Source organism: Pongo abelii, chromosome 2 (assembly GCF_028885655.2).
Source record: "Pongo abelii isolate AG06213 chromosome 2, NHGRI_mPonAbe1-v2.0_pri, whole genome shotgun sequence".
Taxonomy (NCBI): domain Eukaryota; kingdom Metazoa; phylum Chordata; class Mammalia; order Primates; family Hominidae; genus Pongo; species Pongo abelii.
Genome location: NC_085928.1, coordinates 109,561,026 through 109,580,811, shown reverse-complemented (window position 1 = coordinate 109,580,811; position 19,786 = coordinate 109,561,026). Strand labels below are relative to the sequence as shown.

Genomic DNA, 19,786 nt, shown 5'->3' with positions numbered 1-19,786 from the left:
CATTATCCTCATTTTACAAATGACGAAACTGAGGCTCAGGGAGGTGAAGTGAGTTGCCTGAGGTCACACAGATCCACAAGGCTGGACCAGGATTCAGCCCAAGTCAGACATAATGGGGATGCGTATCTCAGCTGGTTATGGGTTACCATCTCCTGGGTAAGACAGTGGCCCCTTGTAGCTGGAAGGACCTTTCTGGGGGCCGAGGGTGTCTTTGTACAGCTGGGGAAACAGAGGCACGGGGTTGGTCTGAGGTTACTTGGAAAATCTGTGGAATCAAGTTATCTTTATTTTAAATTGTGAGTCCTAGTACTAAAGACAAAGTCAGTCCAGTAAAGGGAAAATAGATTAGCTCAATAGTTCTCAAATTTTTAAAAATTATTTATTTATTTATTTTGAGACAGAATCTCACTCTGTTGCCCAGGCTGGAGTGCAGTGGTGTAATCTCGGTTCACTGCAACCTCTGCCTCCCAGGTTCAAGCAATTTTCCTGTCTCAGTCTCCCGAGTAGCTGGGACTATAGGCGCATACCACCATGCCTGGCTAATTTTTATATTTTTAGTAGAGACAAGGCTTTGCCATATTGGTCAGGCTGGTCTCGAACTCCTGACCTCAGGTGCTCCACCTGCTTTGGCTTCCCAAAGTGTTGGGATTACAAGCATGAGCCACTGTGCCTGGCCTTTATTTATTTATTTATTTAGAGATGGAGTTTCACTCTTGTTACCCAGGCTGGAGTGCAATGGTGCAATCTTGGCTCACTGCAACCTCTGCCTCCCGGGTTCAAGTGATTCTCTGGCCTCAGCCTCCCGAGTAGCTGGGATTACAGGTGCCTGCCACTATGCCTGACTAATTTTTTGTATTTTTAGTAGAGACAGGGTTTCACCATATTGGCCAGGCTTGTCTCGACCACCTGACCTCAGGTGATCTGCCTGTCTCAGCCTCCCAAAGTGCTGGGATTACAGGTGTGAACCACCGCACCCAGCCTCAAACCTTTTTTTTTTTTTTGAAAAAAGCAGTCCGACTGCTCAGAAGGAAACTTCGTGTGCCACCTCATAATGTAAAGCAGAACTACTCCAGCTGAAGTGTGCCCAGGGACCAGCCGGCCCCTGCCTGACACCTCTGCCTCATTCCTGCAGCCCCTGAAGTAGATGTCTCTCAAGGTTCTTCTAGGAATAAGTCTTAGTTTGGCTGTGAACCTCATCCCAAGGATAGCAAATTCATCTGCCCACAGGGCCAGAGAGTGAACAGGGCTGTCTACTTGGGAAGGTGGGGAACTAGAGATACGAGCATGCAGATCCCCAAAGGCATTCAGGTTGCAATTTAAACATACTTTGTGGGCTCCACCCCTCAGTGTGGGACTCCTGATTCCTCTAGCTGCAATGTGAGCCCACATGGCCCTGAAGGCAAAAAATGCTGTTAAAAGTGAAAACAGCCTCCACGTTTCTCCAAAGATAAGGCATTGCCCTTATAATAGGGGTGAGGGTGGTAGGAGGTGACCCCCAGAAGTGGGAGGAGCAGACGATATGCCCACACCCCCCTATACTCTGCAGGAAGATTCTCAGCAGGGCAGTGTTGAGGGCTCTTTCCATCCAGGGAGTCTAAGTAGCATTTGCTGAGATGGGACAGTACCATGGCAACCAGGCAGTGAGTAGCCCAGTGCCACTATCTGCCTGAGAGGCAGAGGAAGTCCTGTTCCCTGGCCAGAAAAGGGGCCTTAAAAGCCCACCTAACCTGCTCACTTTATAGATAAGGCCAGAGAGGGAGGATGGAGATGCCCAAGGTCAGTCAACAAGTTAGGAGAAGAACCAGTATTAGATTAGGAGACCAGTTCTCCTGAGTCCTAGTCCTCCAAAACACTGAATTCACAGGTTTGGCTGCCTTAAAGAGGCAAGGGAGAGGAACCTGTGTGTTGAGGATTAAATAAAAATAATGGAAGCAGAAAGCCCAATGCCCAGAATACAAGGGTATGTAAAAACCAAAGCTACTACTGAGGAACTATCAGCCAAGAGACTAATTCTCACTAAGTTGTCAATGACTAATAAGGGGAACTCTCTATCCCCATGCTGGAAATAAAAAGACAGCTCTTAACAAAAATGAAAAATAAATAAATAAATAAAAAGACAGCTCTTAGAATGGAAATGTTCTTATTAGCCCAGATCCATAGCAACAGTTTGCATTTGTTTTAGGCACAGGGCTAAGTACTTTGCCTGGATTATTTAATTTAATCTTCGCAATAGCCTTAGGAGGTAAGTGCTGTTTTTATTCCCAGTTTTCTAGGAAATGGAGCCACAGAGGGCTGAAGTGACTTGCACAAGGTCACATAGCTCCAAGGCGTGATGCCAGGAATCAGATCCAGATTGTGTGTCTCTGTGCTCCACTGGGGACTGATGTGCTGGGATGAGTTTAATAGGCAGCGTGACTTCCTATTACTGGGACAGAGGATTCCTGACACTCTTCAAGTCAAAGCTGAGATGTGCCCCTCTTTTCAGAATAGTTAAGGACGGCCTAGGAAATGAGTACCCAGATGCTTCTTGGGCAAAGTTTGCTTGCCAGTCCTGTTTGAGTTTGGGAATCATTGCTGCCACTGGGTCCAGGCTGGGTGGGCTGGGGAATCTCACTGAGAGTGACCACCCCTGGCTTCCCCTCAGGTGTCTTCTGCTGTGGGCCATCACCACTGACTGCCATCCGCAAAGGCGACATCTTTATTGTCTATGACACCAGATTCGTCTTCTCAGAAGTGAATGGTGACAGGCTCATCTGGCTGGTGAAGATGGTGAATGGGCAGGAGGAGTTACACATAATTTCAATGGAGACCACAAGCATCGGGAAAAACATCAGCACCAAGGCAGTGGGCCAAGACAGGCGGAGAGATATCACCTACGAGTACAAGTATTCAGAAGGTGGCTGGCATCACAGGGCTCCTTCTAACTCAGCCCCTGAGTCACCCAGAACATGAAAATAGTCAAGATTGGGGGTGGGCCTGGGCAACATGGTGAAACCCCATCCCTACCAAAAAAAAAAAAAAAAAAATTAGCTGGGTGTGGTGGCATGTGCCTGTGGTCCCAGCTACTCAGAAGGCTAAGGCGGGAGGACTGCTTGAGCCAGGGAGGTTGAGGTTGCTGTGAGCTATGACCATGCCACTGCACTCCAGCCTGGGTGACAGAGCAAGACCCTGTCTCAAACAAACAAACAAACAAAAAAACACAAATCCTAATTGAGGCCTTTGCATTGTTTGACCAGCTCATTCACCTTGCTAAGACTGTCCATGCTCCCCAGTGCCCAGCAAATTAGACATCTTCTCAGCCTGGCTTTCTGGCCCCTGCAGAGCTGGCCTCTGGCTCCCTTCCTGAGCTTAAGTTCATCCCCTAGCCATGCTGCCTACTGTTACCTGAAAATGCTGGCTACTTTCACCCCTGGCCAAACCTCTGCTTATGCTTTCCCTACCTGAACTGTCTCCTTTGCAATCTCTGCTATCCGCAGGCTCATACGCTGCCTCTGTTCTTGATGTTCCTCAGTCTGACAGATATGTATTTCCCATGTGGCCCATTGGCTGTGGTTCCTGTACCACGTGGTAGGGAAAGGAAGACAACTCCATATAGCATCCTCAAAGGGTGCAAGAGTCCAGACAGGGGCAAACCGAAGATGGGATGTGATTAAGAGGAAGGCAGGAAATCGTAAGGACTCATAGACGAGGGAGCAATTTGCTGTGCTATGGGATGGCAGATGGTACCCATGCAGCTGGGGCTTTTCCCACCCTCCATTGCAGTATAGTTACAAGCAGGTCAGTTTGGACCCCTGGGTTGATTGTGAGCTTGTGTAAAACCTTGCACAAGGTAAGCCTGCAGTAAATATTTCTTCCATATAAATGGAGCAAGTGATGGCTACCAAGGCAGCTCAGGACAAACTGGAGCTCTCCACTTTGAAGTCTCTTTGTGTTCAGAATGGATGTGGATGGAGAGCTTTCTAACCAAGCTCAGAAATTCCTGTCTTACAGCTGCTATCTCTGAAATAAAATCTTATCCTCAGGGTTGTGTTGAAAATGAGCAAACTTGATTAAAAGCAATTAGGTCAGGAGTCGTTTTTTTTTTTGTTTTTTTTTTTTTGTTTTTGGCAGGGTGACAGAAGTATCAGGGAGGGAGGGAAAGGATAGAGAGGGAGACCAGTGGTGTCTGTCAACTGCTACACTTGATGGTGTCCCTCAGGTCTCTGAGGCTCTGTTCACTCTTCCTTATTGTTTTTCCTTTCTGTCTCTCAGACTAGATAATCTTATGACCTGTCTTCAAGTTTGCTGATTTTCCTGCAAGCTCTAATCTGCTATTATTGTACTTTTCAACTCCAGAATTTATATTTGGTTCTTTTTTAAAAATAATTTTAATCTCTCTCGATATTCTCTATTTGGCAAGCCATTTGTTCTCACACCTTTTTTTTAGTTCTTTGAATATATTTAAAATAGCTGATTTAAAGTCTTTGTCTAGTAGGTTCAATGTCAGGGCTTCCTTAGGGACAGTTTTTATTGACTGTTTCCATGTTCCTCCCCTGCCACCCCCGCACCACCATGTATGGCCTATAGTTTGTTTGCATGTCTTGTAGTTTTTTGTTAAAAATTGGACATTTTAAAGAACATAATATGGCAACTCTGGAAATCAGATCCTGTCCCCCATCCCAGGGTTGCTTTTGTGGTTGCTATTTGTTTAATGACTTCCCTGATATAATTCCAGAAAGTCTGTAATCTTTCTTGTCCGTGACCACTGAATTCTCTGCTCAGTTTGCTGAATGGTCAGCTAATGATTAGATGGATATTGCTTTAAATTCCTTGAATCATTAAGACTCCTAGCCTTTGGCAAGGGGCTCTGTGTACAAGTTAGGGTACATTTCAATGCTCTGGCAGGCAATTTACAATTCTGCCTTCACTTCTTGCTTGAGCCTCAAGGTCAGTTACAGGTGAAAGCCTTATCAAATCTTTCTCAGACCTTCTAGATTTCCAGGAATCTGTCTGAGCTTTTCAAAGCCCCTATGGACATTTTGTCCCTCAGCTTTTCCTTTTAAGATTTTTGGTCGGCTTCTTTTCCCCTCAACTCCCTTCTTTTCCTTGTTGCCTTAGGAAACTGCAATTGTAAGCAATGGCTGCAGGTTGTTTGTCTTAACAAATGCTCCAGGGAAAAGGCTGTTGGTAATGAGGGAGCTCTGAGTCAGGTCAATGAAGACAAACTCTGTGAATGAGGGTTTCCAGGGAATCGCCCTTAGGTCAATTAACAACAATTCTCTGGTAGTGGAGCTTTTACGGGAACTCCAAAACCATTCTGTCCCCTCCAGAGGTGGCTAGCCTGCTGGTTTTCACTGATTTGGTGCTGTGGTTTTTGAGTCTACTGTGGAGCTGGAAAGAAGGGGAGATGGGAATCAGAATGCCACAAAACTATTCTTATTGAGATTGTGCTGTTTTTCTTGAATAAATGCTCCTTAGATTATTATAAGCCTTTAGTTAATTTCAAGAGTTCTGAAAAAGTTGATTTGATAATTTTTGCCAATGTTCTCATTGCTTTTATGGAGAAGCAGATTTTTGGAGGTCTTTATTCTGCCATTCCCACTGATGTCAGAATGTGCTATTGCTTAGGAATGGGGATTTGAGTGCTCCTCTGTGTGAATCTATAGCTCATGGGCTCCAGGGATATCTCTGGAGTCCTGGCCATGCAGATGGGCTTCTTCTGCCACAGGGGTGGTTGGGACATTTGGTCCTTGAAGGAGCACCCGAAGGAAGCTGCCTTTGTGTCTCTTTCAGGCTCCTCTGAGGAGAGGCAGGTCATGGATCATGCCTTCCTCCTTCTCAGTTCTGAGAGGGAGCACAGACGACCTGTAAAAGAGAACTTTCTGCACATGTCGGTACAGTCAGATGATGTGCTGCTGGGAAACCCTGTTAATTTCACTGTGATTCTCAAAAGGAAGACCGCTGCCCTACAGAATGTCAACATCTCGGGCTCCTTTGAACTACAGTTGTACACTGGCAAGAAGGTGGCAAAACTGTGTGACCTCAATAAGACCTCACAGATCCAAGGTCAAGGTACCAGAACCAAAGGGAGGAGAGGCCTCAAGTGAGCTCAGGGTCCCCACAATCTGAAATCCCTCTTTTCCTCTGTGGACAACTTCCATACATTGACAAATTTTTGTGTGTGAGTTAACACAAACAAATATTTATTGAGCACCTACCCCTTGGTAGTCGCAAGAAAGCCAGCCACAGAAGAAAAGTGGGCCAAAGAGACCACTGAACTAGGAGCCTGGGTCTATTGTAGAGTTATGAATTAGGGGTGCTGAAAGTGTCATGAGAAGTCTTCTATGGTGGCAGAAATTTTAATCTCAGATGCCCAGTCAGATCAATGATTATGAGTACCCAAGGCACAGTGTTGGGAACAACTGGGATGTCCTGATGACAACCGGTAATGTCTGTCATGGACTCAGGATGTAAGCTTGGAGAACTTGGCCAATTATTATTGCATCTTGAGCCCAACGTCTTGTTTTCTAGAGAGTATGGGACATGTCCAAAGTTATCCAGTTCAATTCACACAAATTTAATCTAATTCTGTGCTTGATGAGGAAAACTCATACTGGGGGGCTATGATGAATGACCTCTCCCCTCCACCCTGACTCTTTGGCAGTATCAGAAGTGACTCTGACCTTGGACTCCAAGACCTACATCAACAGCCTGGCTATATTAGATGATGAACCAGTTATCAGAGGTTTCATCATTGCGGAAATTGTGGAGTCTAACGAAATCATGGCCTCTGAAGTATTCATGTCTTTTCAGTACCCTGAGTTCTCTATAGAGGTGAGCTTCCTGCAGGCCATAAAGGGCTCCTTCTGCCTGGAAGTTGGCCATGGAGTGTGACGGGGCCCCTAAGAACCCTGAGGGTCCTTGGTTGGCTCATGCATATCTTTTCTCCCCATCTCTCCTCCCCACCCTACTACAGTTGCCTAACACAGGCAGAATTGGCCAGCTACTTGTCTGCAATTGTATCTTCAAGAATACCCTGGCCATCCCTTTGACTGACGTCAAGTTCTCTTTGGAAAGCCTGGGCATCTCCTCACTACAGACCTCTGACCATGGGTGAGTCTGCCTGAGGTATTCTTACAAATAGAAATATACTTCTAGACATGTATCCTGCACATGTGTGCATATTCCTGAGAAGTGAATTCCCAGTATGGGGGTCATAGGGTCAAAACGTAGATACATTTTGCTAGTGCCAAATTACTTTTAGAAAAGATTGCATCAATTTATGCTCTACTGACAGATCTTTTTGATTCTTGCCAATCTAGTAGTTAAGTAATCTCATTGCTTTACTTTGCATCTCCGATTATTTGTGAGATTGAATATTTCTTACATTAATTGACTCTCTCCTGTGAATTGCCTGTTCCTAACTTTTGTCCATTTTTCTACTGAGTCATTTATTTTTTCATATTAGTATGGAGTCTTTACACAGTAAAGAGTGTTATGTGCTGTGAATTTTTTATAGCAATTTTGTATTTAATTTTTTAAATTTAATTTTTAATTTATTTATTTTGAGATGGAGTCTTACTTTGTTGCCCAGGCTGGAGTGCAGTGACACGATCTTGGCTCACTGCAACCTCCATCCATCAGGTTCAAGTGATTCTCCTGCCTTGGCCTCCTGAGTAGCTGGGATTACAGGCATATGTCACCACACCCAGCTAATTTTTGTATTTTTAGTAGAGAGGGGGTTTCCCCATATTGGCCAGCCTGGTCTTGAACTCCTGACCTCAGGTGATCTGCCCGCAAAGTGCCTCCCAAAGTGCTCCCAAAGTGCCTCCCAAAGTGCTGGGTCATCATGCCCGGCTGAACAGTTTGTATTTTTTTAAACACTAAGATGTCTTTCACCAGAAGAACTTTTAAATTTTAATGTAGTCAAATTTTTCAATCTTTTCCTTTACGGATACTGAATTTCATATCATCCTAGGTGCATAGAAATATTCTCTTATGCTTTTTCTAGAATTTCCAGCTTTATTTACACAATTAGGTATTTATCTGGAATTTTTTTTGGGTGTGGAGTGATGTGGAGCTCCAACTTTGTCTGTGGTTTTCCTAGTACTTTGTAGCACTGCCTTTATTATGCTGTCAATTCCCATATATATCTGGGTCTCTGGACTCTTTAATTTGCTATTTCATTTGTCTTCTTCTAATATAACATCATACCACTTAAATTATTGTAGTCCTATAATAATTTTATTATTGCCTTTATTTGTAGCACTGCCTTTATTATGCTGTCAATTCCCATATATATCTGGGTCTCTGGACTCTTTAATTTGCTATTTCATTTGTCTTCTTCTAATATAACATCATACCACTTAAATTATTGTAGTCCTATAATAATTTTATATGATTATCATATCTACATATTGATATGTATTAGGCAAATCCCCCCCCCATTTTTGTCTATAGAACTTTTAGAATCATCTTGTCATATAATTTTAAAACAGCTGGGATTTAGATTGATACTGCATTGAATTTACCTATTTATTTGGGGGAGAATTATGCCAAATGACAATATTGTGTCTTGCCATCTAGGAATATGAGATTTTCCCATTTTTTTCAAGTCTTTTTTATCACCTTTAGAAAAGCTATATTTTTTTTTATATACCACTTGCACATTATTATTTGGGTTAATTCCAAGATGCATCAATATTATAGCTTTTATGAATGGAATATTTTTCATTATATTTTCTAATTGTTTGCTGGACTATATGGAAATTGATTTTTGGCATGCTGATATATCCAGCAAAAAACTTTACTGAACTCTAATGTTTTGTTTCTGAGAGGTTTCTGATGGTCTGTTTCTTACAGGATGTCTGAATCTTCCAAGTAAAAATGAATAGACTCCTATTTTCCTTAGACCAGGATTTATCACATTTTAATGTGCACACAAATTACCTGGGGAGTATTGTTACAGTGTAGATTCTGATTCAGCAGGTTTAGGGTGGAGCCTCAGATTCTGTGTTTCCTACAAGCTCAGCTAGTATTGCTGAGCCCCAGAACACACTTTGAGTAGTGAGGGGCTAGCCAATTCCTTGCATGTGGATTCAACATAAAATACATGTTCCTCTTAGATTTCATGTAATAGATAACTGTTGCTAATACCCATGAAACAAGAACATCTGTAGTAAAGTCAGGCAAGACTCCAGGGAAGATTTGTGAAATGTCAGAGTTGGAAGAGCATCTGGAAACCAGCTGGTTCAACCATCTTGCTTTACATCTGAGAAAACTGATAGCAGCACCCAGGGTGCAGGTACACTGTGCCATGACCTGGAATGGCCAGGACTTTTCAAAGAGGCTGAGCTAAGGCTCAGCTTCCTGGCTTCTCACCCAACTCATCTTCTCCCTCTTCCCATAACATCCTTGGCTGATTGTATGTCCATATGTCTTTGAATTTTCCAGGACGGTGCAGCCTGGTGAGACCATCCAATCCCAAATAAAATGCACCCCAATAAAAACTGGACCCAAGAAATTTATCGTCAAGTTAAGTTCCAAACAAGTGAAAGAGATTAATGCTCAGAAGATTGTTCTCATCACCAAGTAGCCTTGTCTGATGCTGGGGAGCCTTAGTTGAGATTTCAGCATTTCCTACTTTGTGCTTAGCTTTCAGATTATGGATGATTAAATTTGATGACTTATATGAGGGCAGATTCAAGAGCCAGCAGGTCAAAAAGGCCAACACAACCATAAGCAGCCAGACCCACAAGGCCAGGTCCTGTGCTATCACAGGGTCACCTCTTTTACAGTTAGAAACACCAGCCTAGGCCACAGAATCCCATCCCTTTCCTGAGTCATGGCCTCAAAAATCAGGGCCACCATTGTCTCAATTCAAATCCATAGACTTCAAAGCCACAGATTCTCTCCCTGGAGCAGCAGACTATGGGCAGCCCAGCCCTGCCACCTGCTGACGACCCTTGAGAAGCTGCCATATCTTCAGGCCATGGGTTCGCCAGCCCTGAAGGCACCTGTCAACTGGAGTGCTCTCTCAGCACTGGGATGGGCCTGCTAGAAGTGCATTCGCCTCCTATTGCCTCCATTCTCCTCTCTCTATCCCTGAAATCCAGGAAGTCCCTCTCCTGGTGCTCCAAGCAGTTTGAAGCCCAATCTGCAAGGACATTTCTCAAGGGCCATGTGGTTTTGCAGTCACCCCTGTCCTCAGGCCTGAACTCACCATACAGACCCATGTCACCAAACAGTGACCAGCAAATCCTCTTCCCTTATTCTAACTGCTGCCCCTTAGGAGACTCCAGGCAGAAGGCATTGCTTCCTCCCTGGTGTGAACTCTTTGGTATTCCATCCACCATCCTGGCAACTCACTCAAGGCTGCTTCTGTTAACTGAAGCCTGCTCCTTCTTGTTCTGCCCTCCAGAGATTTGCTCAAATGATCAATATGCTTTACATTAAACTCTACTTCAAGAAAACTCTGTGGTCCCTGAGTCCTTTTTTCTTTATGCCAGTAAGCTTCTTAAAGTATCCTGTGCTGGGGGTTTATGCGGTCACTTGGGGAGCTGTGGCATCCTTTGACCTCCCCAGGCAAAGTGCTCTGAGGAGTTGGCTTCTTTATTGTCTGTTCAGTACATCCAACTCCTCTCTCAAAGGCTGTCACCCCAACTGGATACACACCCTGGCAAAGGCACGTAGTTTGAAGGAGGGTTATTTTGTGTCTAATTCACAGGAGAGTCATGGGTGGGATGCCTGTCATCCTCTGCCTTTCCAGTTGTCCAAGTGAAAAAAACCTCAATCCTGGTCACCCTTGCCCCAGTTGCCCACCTCCCTGGCATACAGTAGGTGTTCAATAAATGTTTATTGAAGGAAAGGTTACTGTTCCTTCTGCTGGAAATACCACAAGGGTGGTGACACAAACAGAAGAGTTTGGTCAGTCACTCCACAGCAGTGTCCGATCCCAAGAGGTGATATAGCCGGGCATGGCCACTGTGTGGTGCTGTATGACACTCACTTGTCTCCCACACTGGGAATGGAAGAAAAGTAGCTTTCCTAGAGGTGCCTTTAGGGTGGCCCATGAGGAAGGACACTACCCAAGGCTTTGAGCTGGGATCTCTTAATTAAAACAGGAGACTCCAGTCACTGAGGGTGAGCAAAGAGCTTTTTATTCAAAGAAAGAGGCAAATTGCACCCAATCTCTCTCCCTGTAAGATCTCATCTGGTTTTGACATCAGTTGCAATGCTTTCAGTTTGAGGCTAAGCAGAATGTTATGCTGTGACGGTCACCACAGAGAGACCACTGTGTCGCTGGTGTGGGGAGGCAAGGCTCAGGGTTGGACAGGTTAATTACCTACATAACCCTGGCTGTGGCCCAGCCCACCACCTCCCAGAACAGGGACTGACACGGCTGAGGTCTACCTTGGAGATGGGGTCAGTGATGAGGGGAGGCAAGGTCAGCCTCTGTGCAGGTAAAATGCCCCCTCACCCCAGCCTTCCTTTCCAGAGCAACCAATCTGAAAACAGAATTGTCTTTGGGGCTGGTGTTGTACCTCTGCTTTCAGGCCAAGATGGATCCCTAGAAGAGGAGTTTGAAGCCCAATGTGCAAGGACATTTCTCAAGGGCCATGTGGTTTTGCAGACACCCCTGTCCTCAGGCCTGAACTCACCACAGAGACCCATGTCAGCGAACAGTGACCAGCAAATCCTCTTCCCTTATTCTAACTGCTGCCCCCTAGGAGACTCCAGGGGGCAGGCATTGCTTCCTCCCTAGTGTGAACTCTTTGGTATTCCATCCATCATCCTGGCAGCCCAGAGCTGCTTCTGGGTTAGGACAACAAATAAGGGGCCCTACAGTCAGAGCAGCTCTTACCCAAAGTGGTGAGCGTCAACTTCCTGTCCAGATTGCAAGTTGATGGCCTTTACAGCTGACTCGGGCTCCTGTGTTGTCATTAATAAATATTAAAGCTGATAAGGACCAAGAAAGTGGGCCTGCAGCCTGAGTGTGGGAGGCCCAATGTCTTTCTGGTTGCTCTGTTGATGTTAGAATCCCACCATCACCCCTCTCATGGGTCATACTTGGAGAGCTCCGGCAAAGGTTAGGGCAGAGGTGGCTTTGTGAACACTGGGCCCTTTGAGCAATTAACCCCAGGCCCTAGTGGGTCATCAGTTGTAGAGAGACGGTCTCTGGCAGGATCGTCACCCTTCAAAGAGTGTCCAAAGATGCTGTCCAAGAACCAGGATGCTGCTTGGCTTTCTTTCTCATGGTTGCCAGCTTCCTTTCTCAGCGTCCTGAGGCTGCACCTCCAAACACTGACCTTCTTCTCCTCTGAACTGCAGCCACAGGCCCCTTGAGGCCAGGACTCATGCCCTTTTGCCTGGAGCTAGAAGGGGGGCCCTGACACTGAGGCCTTGCAGGGGCATGCTCTGCTGAGTGCCTGTGCCCCTGCCAATCCTGACACCAGCAGACGCTGGGGAAATGGGCCAAAGAGAGGAACAAAGGCACGTGGAGGGAGTGGGTGGTGAATCCACTTCTTATACCAAACGGGGATAAGAACCCTTCTGTTGGGCTTTGTGCAGAAGATGCTACTTCAGCAACCACTGGAATGGGGTTTAGGAGCACCAGAATGCTGCTCAGACCTTCAGCAGTGGTCATAGACACCACAGGCTTCAAATGGGGTGAATAGAGGGCAGACTCATCCTGGTAGGATGTGTGTGTGTGTGTGTTTGTCTATCTTCCTGATTCATCTGATTCATCAATCAGCAGGCCCTGGCCATCACCCATCTTTTCAGAGAGACAAGATGGGCACCAATTTGGGAGAACTGGCCTCAAACATACAAGCAGGGTTTATGGTCAGTTCTACCTACATGTGTTATTAGACTTCCTCCAAGAGGTAACATTCAATTAAGTTCTCATGGGAGTGGTTAGAGAGTCCCCAGTAGCTCCAAAGAGGTCCTTCCCGTATCCACATCTGTGAATGACTAGATATGTAGCCACAGGCAGGACAGCTCCCAGCTGTCTCGCTCAGTGAAGACTCCAGTGTCTGTGGAATGGGGGCTCATTTTCGGTGCTACTGTCTTAACTCTGGCCCTGTCCATGCTGGGCATGTCCTGCACATGTGTGTGTAGAGCTTAATGCGGGGTCCTCTTTGAACCATGCCTGGCCCTTGCAGGTAGATGTGGCAGCCACCTCTACCTCCTAATTTCGGCAGGCAGCATGGGGAAGCCCTTTCCAGGGAGTGGCTGGCAGCTCTGCAGTCTTTCCAGGCTAGTCTCCCCTGATGTCAGTGTCCCAACCCAGGTCCCCAAGGCAAGCCCTGCCCGGTCCTTCTGTCACAACCTTACTTCTCAAAGCCAGGAGCCAGGGCCCCAGCCTTCCCAAGAGAAGACAGAAATCCTGGGGAAAGCCAAAGGCAAGCTCTTTTCTGCCCCTGGGATGCCCTGTTCAAAAGCTCCCTTTGCTGGGCGGAGAATGTGAAAGCCACCCAGTCTTGGAGAATGGTTCTTGATGAGTCCTCTCAGTGCAGACTCTTCTTAGATGAACGCTGAGAAAGCCCCCATCCTCCTCTGATGTCCCCAGCCTACTCCCGACCCCCAGACCTGGCCCAACATGGAGAGAGGAAGGAGGGGGTTACAGGAAATGGCAAGGCCAAGTGAGTGGCTCAGGGAAGCGCTGGGGGTGCTGGGAGCGCACCATGCCCATGAGCCCCTTTAGCCAAAACCCCAGGACGAAGGTTGACAGCACTTTTTAGTGTTAGCTTCTCTCCCCACAGCAGCATCTATTCATCTGTCACCTCCACAGAGTCCTCGTCCTTTGTCTCCTCTGATGGATCCTCCATTGTTTCGGTGTCTGACAGCGATGTCACCTGCCGCACCATGTCTTTGTCACTGGGGATCTCTGGCTGACACGGTCTGGAGAAGGGGTTGAACCAGTTCAGGGAGAAGTCCCCACCAAAGGTCTCCTTTACTGACTGCCAGCTCCCCGTGTGCTCCCTGGGCTGGTTCTTTCGTTTGAGGCGCTCAATGCCCTGGAGGGAGAAGGGGATGAAGAACATCGTCAGCGTCGTGCTGGGCTGTACAGCTCACATACACACCCCCAGCTATAGCATAGCAGTGGCAGGGGGGCATCCACAGCATGGGTAAGATGGGGTCTGAGAGGGCAGTCTCTTGTGGCCCAGGTCAGCCCCGGGAGGTCCCTCGGAGGACTGCTGGGGCGTGGGTGGACAGCAGCATGGAGGAACACAGCAAGCAGGGCCTGCCTGGTGGACTGACGTGTTCTCCACCCACCACCCAGCCCTCCCCTTCTTTCCTTCCACAAGTGCAATGCCAGATGATGGGCAGGGGCTAGGCTGATGAGTGGCTGAGGCATAAGAGGGACCACACATCCTCTGAGGCCACTACAAACTGGTGACCCCCTCCAAAATATTTTTGGCCACTCCCACCAGGGTAGATAGGGGCTGCAAACACAGCAGAAGGACAATGGGGTTAAGGAGAGAGTGCAGGACACAAACAGCATGCAAGGTGAAGAAGCGGGTGCTCGTACAGCAAGTGCCAACATGCAGTAGGCAGCCGGAGGGCACATAGGACCACTGTGGGGAGGTAAGGCTGGGCTCAGGCCTGCTCATGCAGCAGATCCACCCTGCAGCCTCTTCCAAGCTGTCAACTCACCTGCCTCTGGGTGTCGGCTGCAACTCAGCCGCCACGCCACAGAAAGGGTGTTGGGGTGGGGAGATGCCCAGAGGAGGTAAAGACATGGCCAGGCCAGCTCTCCAGGCCCACAACACCCCGCACAGAGGCCTTTGACCCTCCACTGGGGGCACTGCTTTCTCCATCTCTTCTGGAAGCCAAGGGAATTTGCTGTGGGTTTGCTGGGCTTGGGCACTGCTCATTCACATGACTCAAGAAAGATCTCTGTGTATCTAGCACTTTTTCTTCCCACGCCATCTCAGAGATTTAAGATTCTTGACTTTTGAATAAATTCTAAGTTAAAAAAATCAGATCTCAAAAGTATATCCTCATAAGATACTTATCAATTACAAAGGGAAAAACAGTACCTTAATAGCAGGGAAGAAACATTGCATGTACCACCTTCACCCAATGATCAAAGTTAACATCACAATAATGAAAGGTATCAACACCATGTGCCTCCTGATACGGTGCAACGAGGACACATTGCTTCAGCAGTGCTACTGCTCCAAATACCTAACCTCAATCTAATCAAGAGAAAAACATCAAAAACACAATCTGAAGGACAGCCTACAGAATACCTGCCCTACAATCTTCAAAAGGGTCAAAGACTGATGAAAAGATTTTGGAACCAGATAGACCTGGTGGTTACAAAACATTGTGACTGCATTAAATGTACACTTTAAAATGGCTAATTTTGTGTTACAGGAATTTCACCTCAATTTTTAAAAAGGGTCAAGGTCATGAAAGACAAAGGAAGACCGAGGAACTATCACAAACTGGAGGAGACTAAGGAGACATCGCAAATGATGCAGTGTGGGATCCTGGAACAGAAAAGGGTGTTAATGGGACAACTGGAGAAATGTGAATAAGGTACATTCATTAGTTAAGGGTATGGTGTTGCCAATGTCTAGGGTTTTATATTTGTATTATGGTTGTATAAAACGTTTACCTTTGTGAGACTGACTGAAGGGTACATGGGAACTCTTTGTACTGTTTTTGTCACATTTTTGTAAGTCTGAAGTTATTTCACAAAAAGTTTAAAAATAATCAATAATCTGAGACAAAGATTTATGCAATACAAACTTGAACACTGAATTATAATAATGCAAAGCTGGAAATGAGAAATGCCCAATAATGATGGTTAAGCAAATGATTCTATAACACTATGCAGCTAGAAAAGATGGTTTAATATAGTTTTACATGACATTAGAACATTTGTCTGTGTGGTTACTTTTGGGGATGGAATTCTAGATGATTTGTATTTATTTCTGTAGACTTCTCACACAGTCCAAGTTTTACCAATGAGCCAATGTTACTTTTATAATCAGAACAAAAATAGCTGTTTCAGAAAATGGATCTTGTTGACACAAGTCTAGAGGGAACTTCATGTGGGTCATGAGCATGTGATGCCATGCTGCTTCCTGACTGGCCCCTCGCCAGGCCTCCCTTCTTGGCACAGAAGCAGTGACCAGCTGATATGATTTGCTTTGGGCATTCTGCATTCTCTTCCTGGGTGATCATCTGCAGCCTGTCGAGAAAGAGGCTTTAACTTCACAGCACGAGAGCTGGGACATCACCATACGGCAGACCCGGCTACAGAGGAGACACCCAAAAATGACAGACTGGCTGCATCCACACTGACTTGGACTCAAAGCCATGACCATAGGTTTTTATACCCTCCTTGTGAGGGGGTGGGTATGAGTATTGATGATTGGCAGATGGGGAAAAAGCAGAAGTTCCAAGAGGCCATGACGGTGGCCAAGGCTCATCTAGCTTGTTATGTATCAGAACTGGAACCAGAACTAGTCTTTTTTTCTGCCCAACATGTTTCCAGTTCTACTGCAAATCACCACTGTGCCCAGGCTGAGCTCAGTCAGAGAGAAGGGGAATGAAGCCAAGAGCCCACAGGATGATTATTTGCCATTCATGTGACATGCTCCCAGATAGGCACTCTTGGATTATACTCAACCTCCTCACCAACCTCATAAAGTATTCCAGACAGAGCCTGGCCTGTCTACCAGAGGTCTTCAGCAGTAAAGTGGACAAAAACGTTCAGGGAGTGTTGACTTTTGAGTCTAGAAAGAAAATATTGCAAACAAATCTGATGTATAAAAATGGGCTGAGGGCTGCTTTTTCCTGGTAGGACTCAATTTTGAGTTTTGTGTGGATTTAAAGGGATCCTGCAGGCAAAGTTCTTAAGCTTGAGGTTTGCAGAGGATACTAGCTTACTAGTAATACTAGCTTCAGGTTCAAGAGAACGAACAAAAATGGTTGATGCCTGGTAAAGGGGTCACAGTCGACACCAGCAGCTCTTGCAGGGTGTGTAATGGGCCTTTTGGCCCAGGTCAGTCTGGGTGACACATGAGCTGTGATCTGTGAACAAACTCACCAACACTCCAAAATGAATGTATTAGGACTAAGGCTCCCGAGGAAGGAAGAGTCTGTGCAGAACAGACTCAGCTGAGCCCCACAGAACGAGAACAGGTTGTTCCCTGCTCCCCGTATCATCAGATGTAGAAAGCCAGAGCCTCAGGGAGCAGCCTGTGCAAATGTGTCTCTTCATAGCTGGCCAGATAACACTCTCTCTCCTCATCAGAGATTTCATACCTCTATATTGTAACCCACAAGAGGAAACATTTTTCTGTTGCATTCCAGAACACGTATACACACAACTCCCTAAGCTTCATAAAACAATACTTATCCTGCAATATGTAATGCATTAAACATTTTTCTTGAAAAGCATGCTGGTTGCAAACCATGAACGGTTGTGACCAATGGTTTGAAAAGCACAGCTCTAACATAGCTAACACTTATAAAGCCATACCAGGCCAGACACTATACATTCCTATTCATCACCCTCATTTAATCCTTCCATTAACTTTATGATTTAGGTTATCATTCCCGTTTTCAGATGAAAAAACTGAGGCTTAAAGACGTTACTGCTCAAGGTCATATTTTGGTAGTAGGTGTGGTAATACGTAGCCAAGCAGACATTTCAACCAAAGACTGAAGCCAGGACCCAAATACTTGGTCACCAGACTATATGGCCTCGGCTGCAGAAATTCAGGGCAGCCTTATGTCCGTGTTAGAGCACGTGCGGCCCCCAGAAGGCTTTTGGCAAACGTCCCTCTGCAGCGCTTGTCATCACTCCTTGGATCAGCTTCATCAGCTCCTCCTGTGTGCTCAACAGAGTGGGATCCCTAGGGGCCACTCTGCTTTGCTACGGCAATCACACTGCTCAAGTCAGCAAGATGTTTACTTGAGGGAGAGGGTGAGAAAAAGAAGGTTCAGGTTGGGAGTATGCTGGTCAGTGGCTTGTTTCTGCTTCACTGTGAATTCTTTCTCTTCTATGAGGTGATCCTAAGCCAGATACGTATTTAAAGAATACAAGAAAAAGCCACATGGGTGTTGAAACCCACACGTAGAAAGCAAAGGTCAGGATGTGTTCAGGTCATGTATCCGGGCTGCTACAATGCCCCTGGCTCTAGACTACTCACCGGCTGCTGCTCCCCATCTGGAGGTCCCTTGGTTCTATTCTTCTCTCTTTCCCTTCCGGGCTGGTTCTTCACCCAGAGGGCCCTTGGTCTAGAGATGGGTTCCACTGATGAGATGCACAAGGAGTGGTGGGCAGGCTAATAATTTGGATCTGCTTCATACAGACTTTCTTTGATGTCTTGGCAGTTGTTTGTTGGGGAGGCCGCAGCTTATGAGGCAAGGTGGTCTCAGTGGCTTCTCAGTGGAGGGAACACGTGCCTGTCTCACAATCAGCACACCTCGACTGCACTATGCTGAGCCCAGCAGCACACAGGACCCATATCACCAGCAGGCATCAGGGACCACCTGAGGGGGGACCCCTGCAAGCCCCAACTGGATTCTCAAACTTGATAGTCAGAATCACCTGGAGGGCTGTTAAGACACAGACTGCTGGGCCCCGCTCAATTTCTGGTTCGGTAGCCTGGGGTGGAGACCAAGAATGTGCATTTCTAACAAGTTCTCAGGTGATGCTGATGTTGATGTTGCTGGTCTGGCAACCTCAAGAACACCTTTGAGGAGGATTCTAGCAAAATCTTTCTCTTTTCATATTTCTTTGATATTTAAGGGCACCTTCTAGGTGGGGCCCCTTCCCTCTACTGGCTGGCTCACCCTTTAAGCTGATGCACTGCAAGTCTTGAAAAGAGAGAAATTTAAAACCCATTAGCCTGGCTGAGAAAGCCCATCCCAGCCCCCCCAGAGAGGAGTTTCTGTGTAACGCCAACCTCACATATGTGTTTAAAATGTTTGTTTTTTTTTTTTTTGAGACGGAGTCTCGCTCTGTCGCCCAGGCTGGAGTGCAGTGGCGCGATCTCGGCTCACTGCAAGCTCCACCTCCCAGGTTCACGCCATTCTCCTGCCTCAGCCTCCCAAGTAGCTGGGACTACAGACGCCTGCCACCACGCCTGGCTAATTTTTTTATATTTTTAGTAGAGACAGGGTTTCACCGTGTTAGCCAGGATGATCTCAATCTCCTGACCTCGTGATCCTCCCGCCTCAGCCTCCCAAAGTGCTGGGATTACAGGCATGAGCCACCGCGCCCGGCCTAAAATGTTTGTTAATTTACCTCTACCTAAATGGTTTCTGCATTAGGGGATGGTGGATTCTAACTATTTAAGTGGCCTAGCCAGATGAGCAAAAGCTAATACTTGGGGCTTTTTCAAGTACAGGGCTGGGCCCAGTGACTCACACCTGTAATCCCAGGGCTTTGGGAGGCTAAGGCGGGAAAATTGCTTGAGGCCAGGCATTTGAGACTGGCTAGGGCAACACAGTGAGACCCTGACTCTATTAAAAAACAACAAAATTAGCCAGGCATGGTAGTACATGCCTGTAGCCCTGGATATTCAGGAGGCCAAGGCACAAGAATCACCTGAGCCCAGGAGTTCAAGGCTGCAGTGAGCTCTAATTGTGCCACTGCATTCCAGCCTGGGTGACAGAGCAAGACCTTGTCTCAAACAAAAAAGAGGAAGTACAGTATGAAGAAGACAAAATGGTAGGACTAAAAGGAGATTTAGCACATGCACTTCTACCCAAATGTGTTTTGTGTACATGATATTACCAAGTCCATGCAAATATGCATAGATTATAGATTTGCTTG

At 46.4% G+C, this 19,786-nt stretch overlaps 2 protein-coding genes across 9 annotated transcripts in view; one reads left to right on the top strand and one right to left on the bottom strand.

Annotated features, from left to right (window-relative positions):
• Positions 1–9,673, top strand: part of TGM4 (transglutaminase 4) — a 39,731-nt gene extending 30,058 nt beyond the window's left edge. For 2 of the 3 annotated variants that reach the window (XM_054550489.2, XM_054550490.2), the window contains 5 exons: positions 2,645–2,896; positions 5,773–6,051; positions 6,644–6,813; positions 6,956–7,092; positions 9,433–9,673. In XM_054550489.2, the coding sequence (XP_054406464.2) occupies positions 2,645–2,896; positions 5,773–6,051; positions 6,644–6,813; positions 6,956–7,092; positions 9,433–9,574 (980 nt within the window). In that variant the 3' untranslated portion in view covers positions 9,575–9,673. 3 annotated transcript variants of the gene reach the window in all.
• Positions 9,674–11,112: 1,439 nt separating this feature from the next.
• The window catches only part of ZDHHC3 (zinc finger DHHC-type palmitoyltransferase 3), a 60,652-nt gene continuing 51,978 nt past the window's right edge, over positions 11,113–19,786 (bottom strand). For all 6 annotated transcript variants that reach the window (XM_054550909.2, XM_054550907.2, XM_063722541.1 and 3 more), the window contains one exon: positions 11,113–13,997. In XM_054550909.2, the coding sequence (XP_054406884.1) occupies positions 13,749–13,997 (249 nt within the window). In that variant the 3' untranslated portion in view covers positions 11,113–13,748. The remainder of the gene's footprint in view (positions 13,998–19,786) is intronic.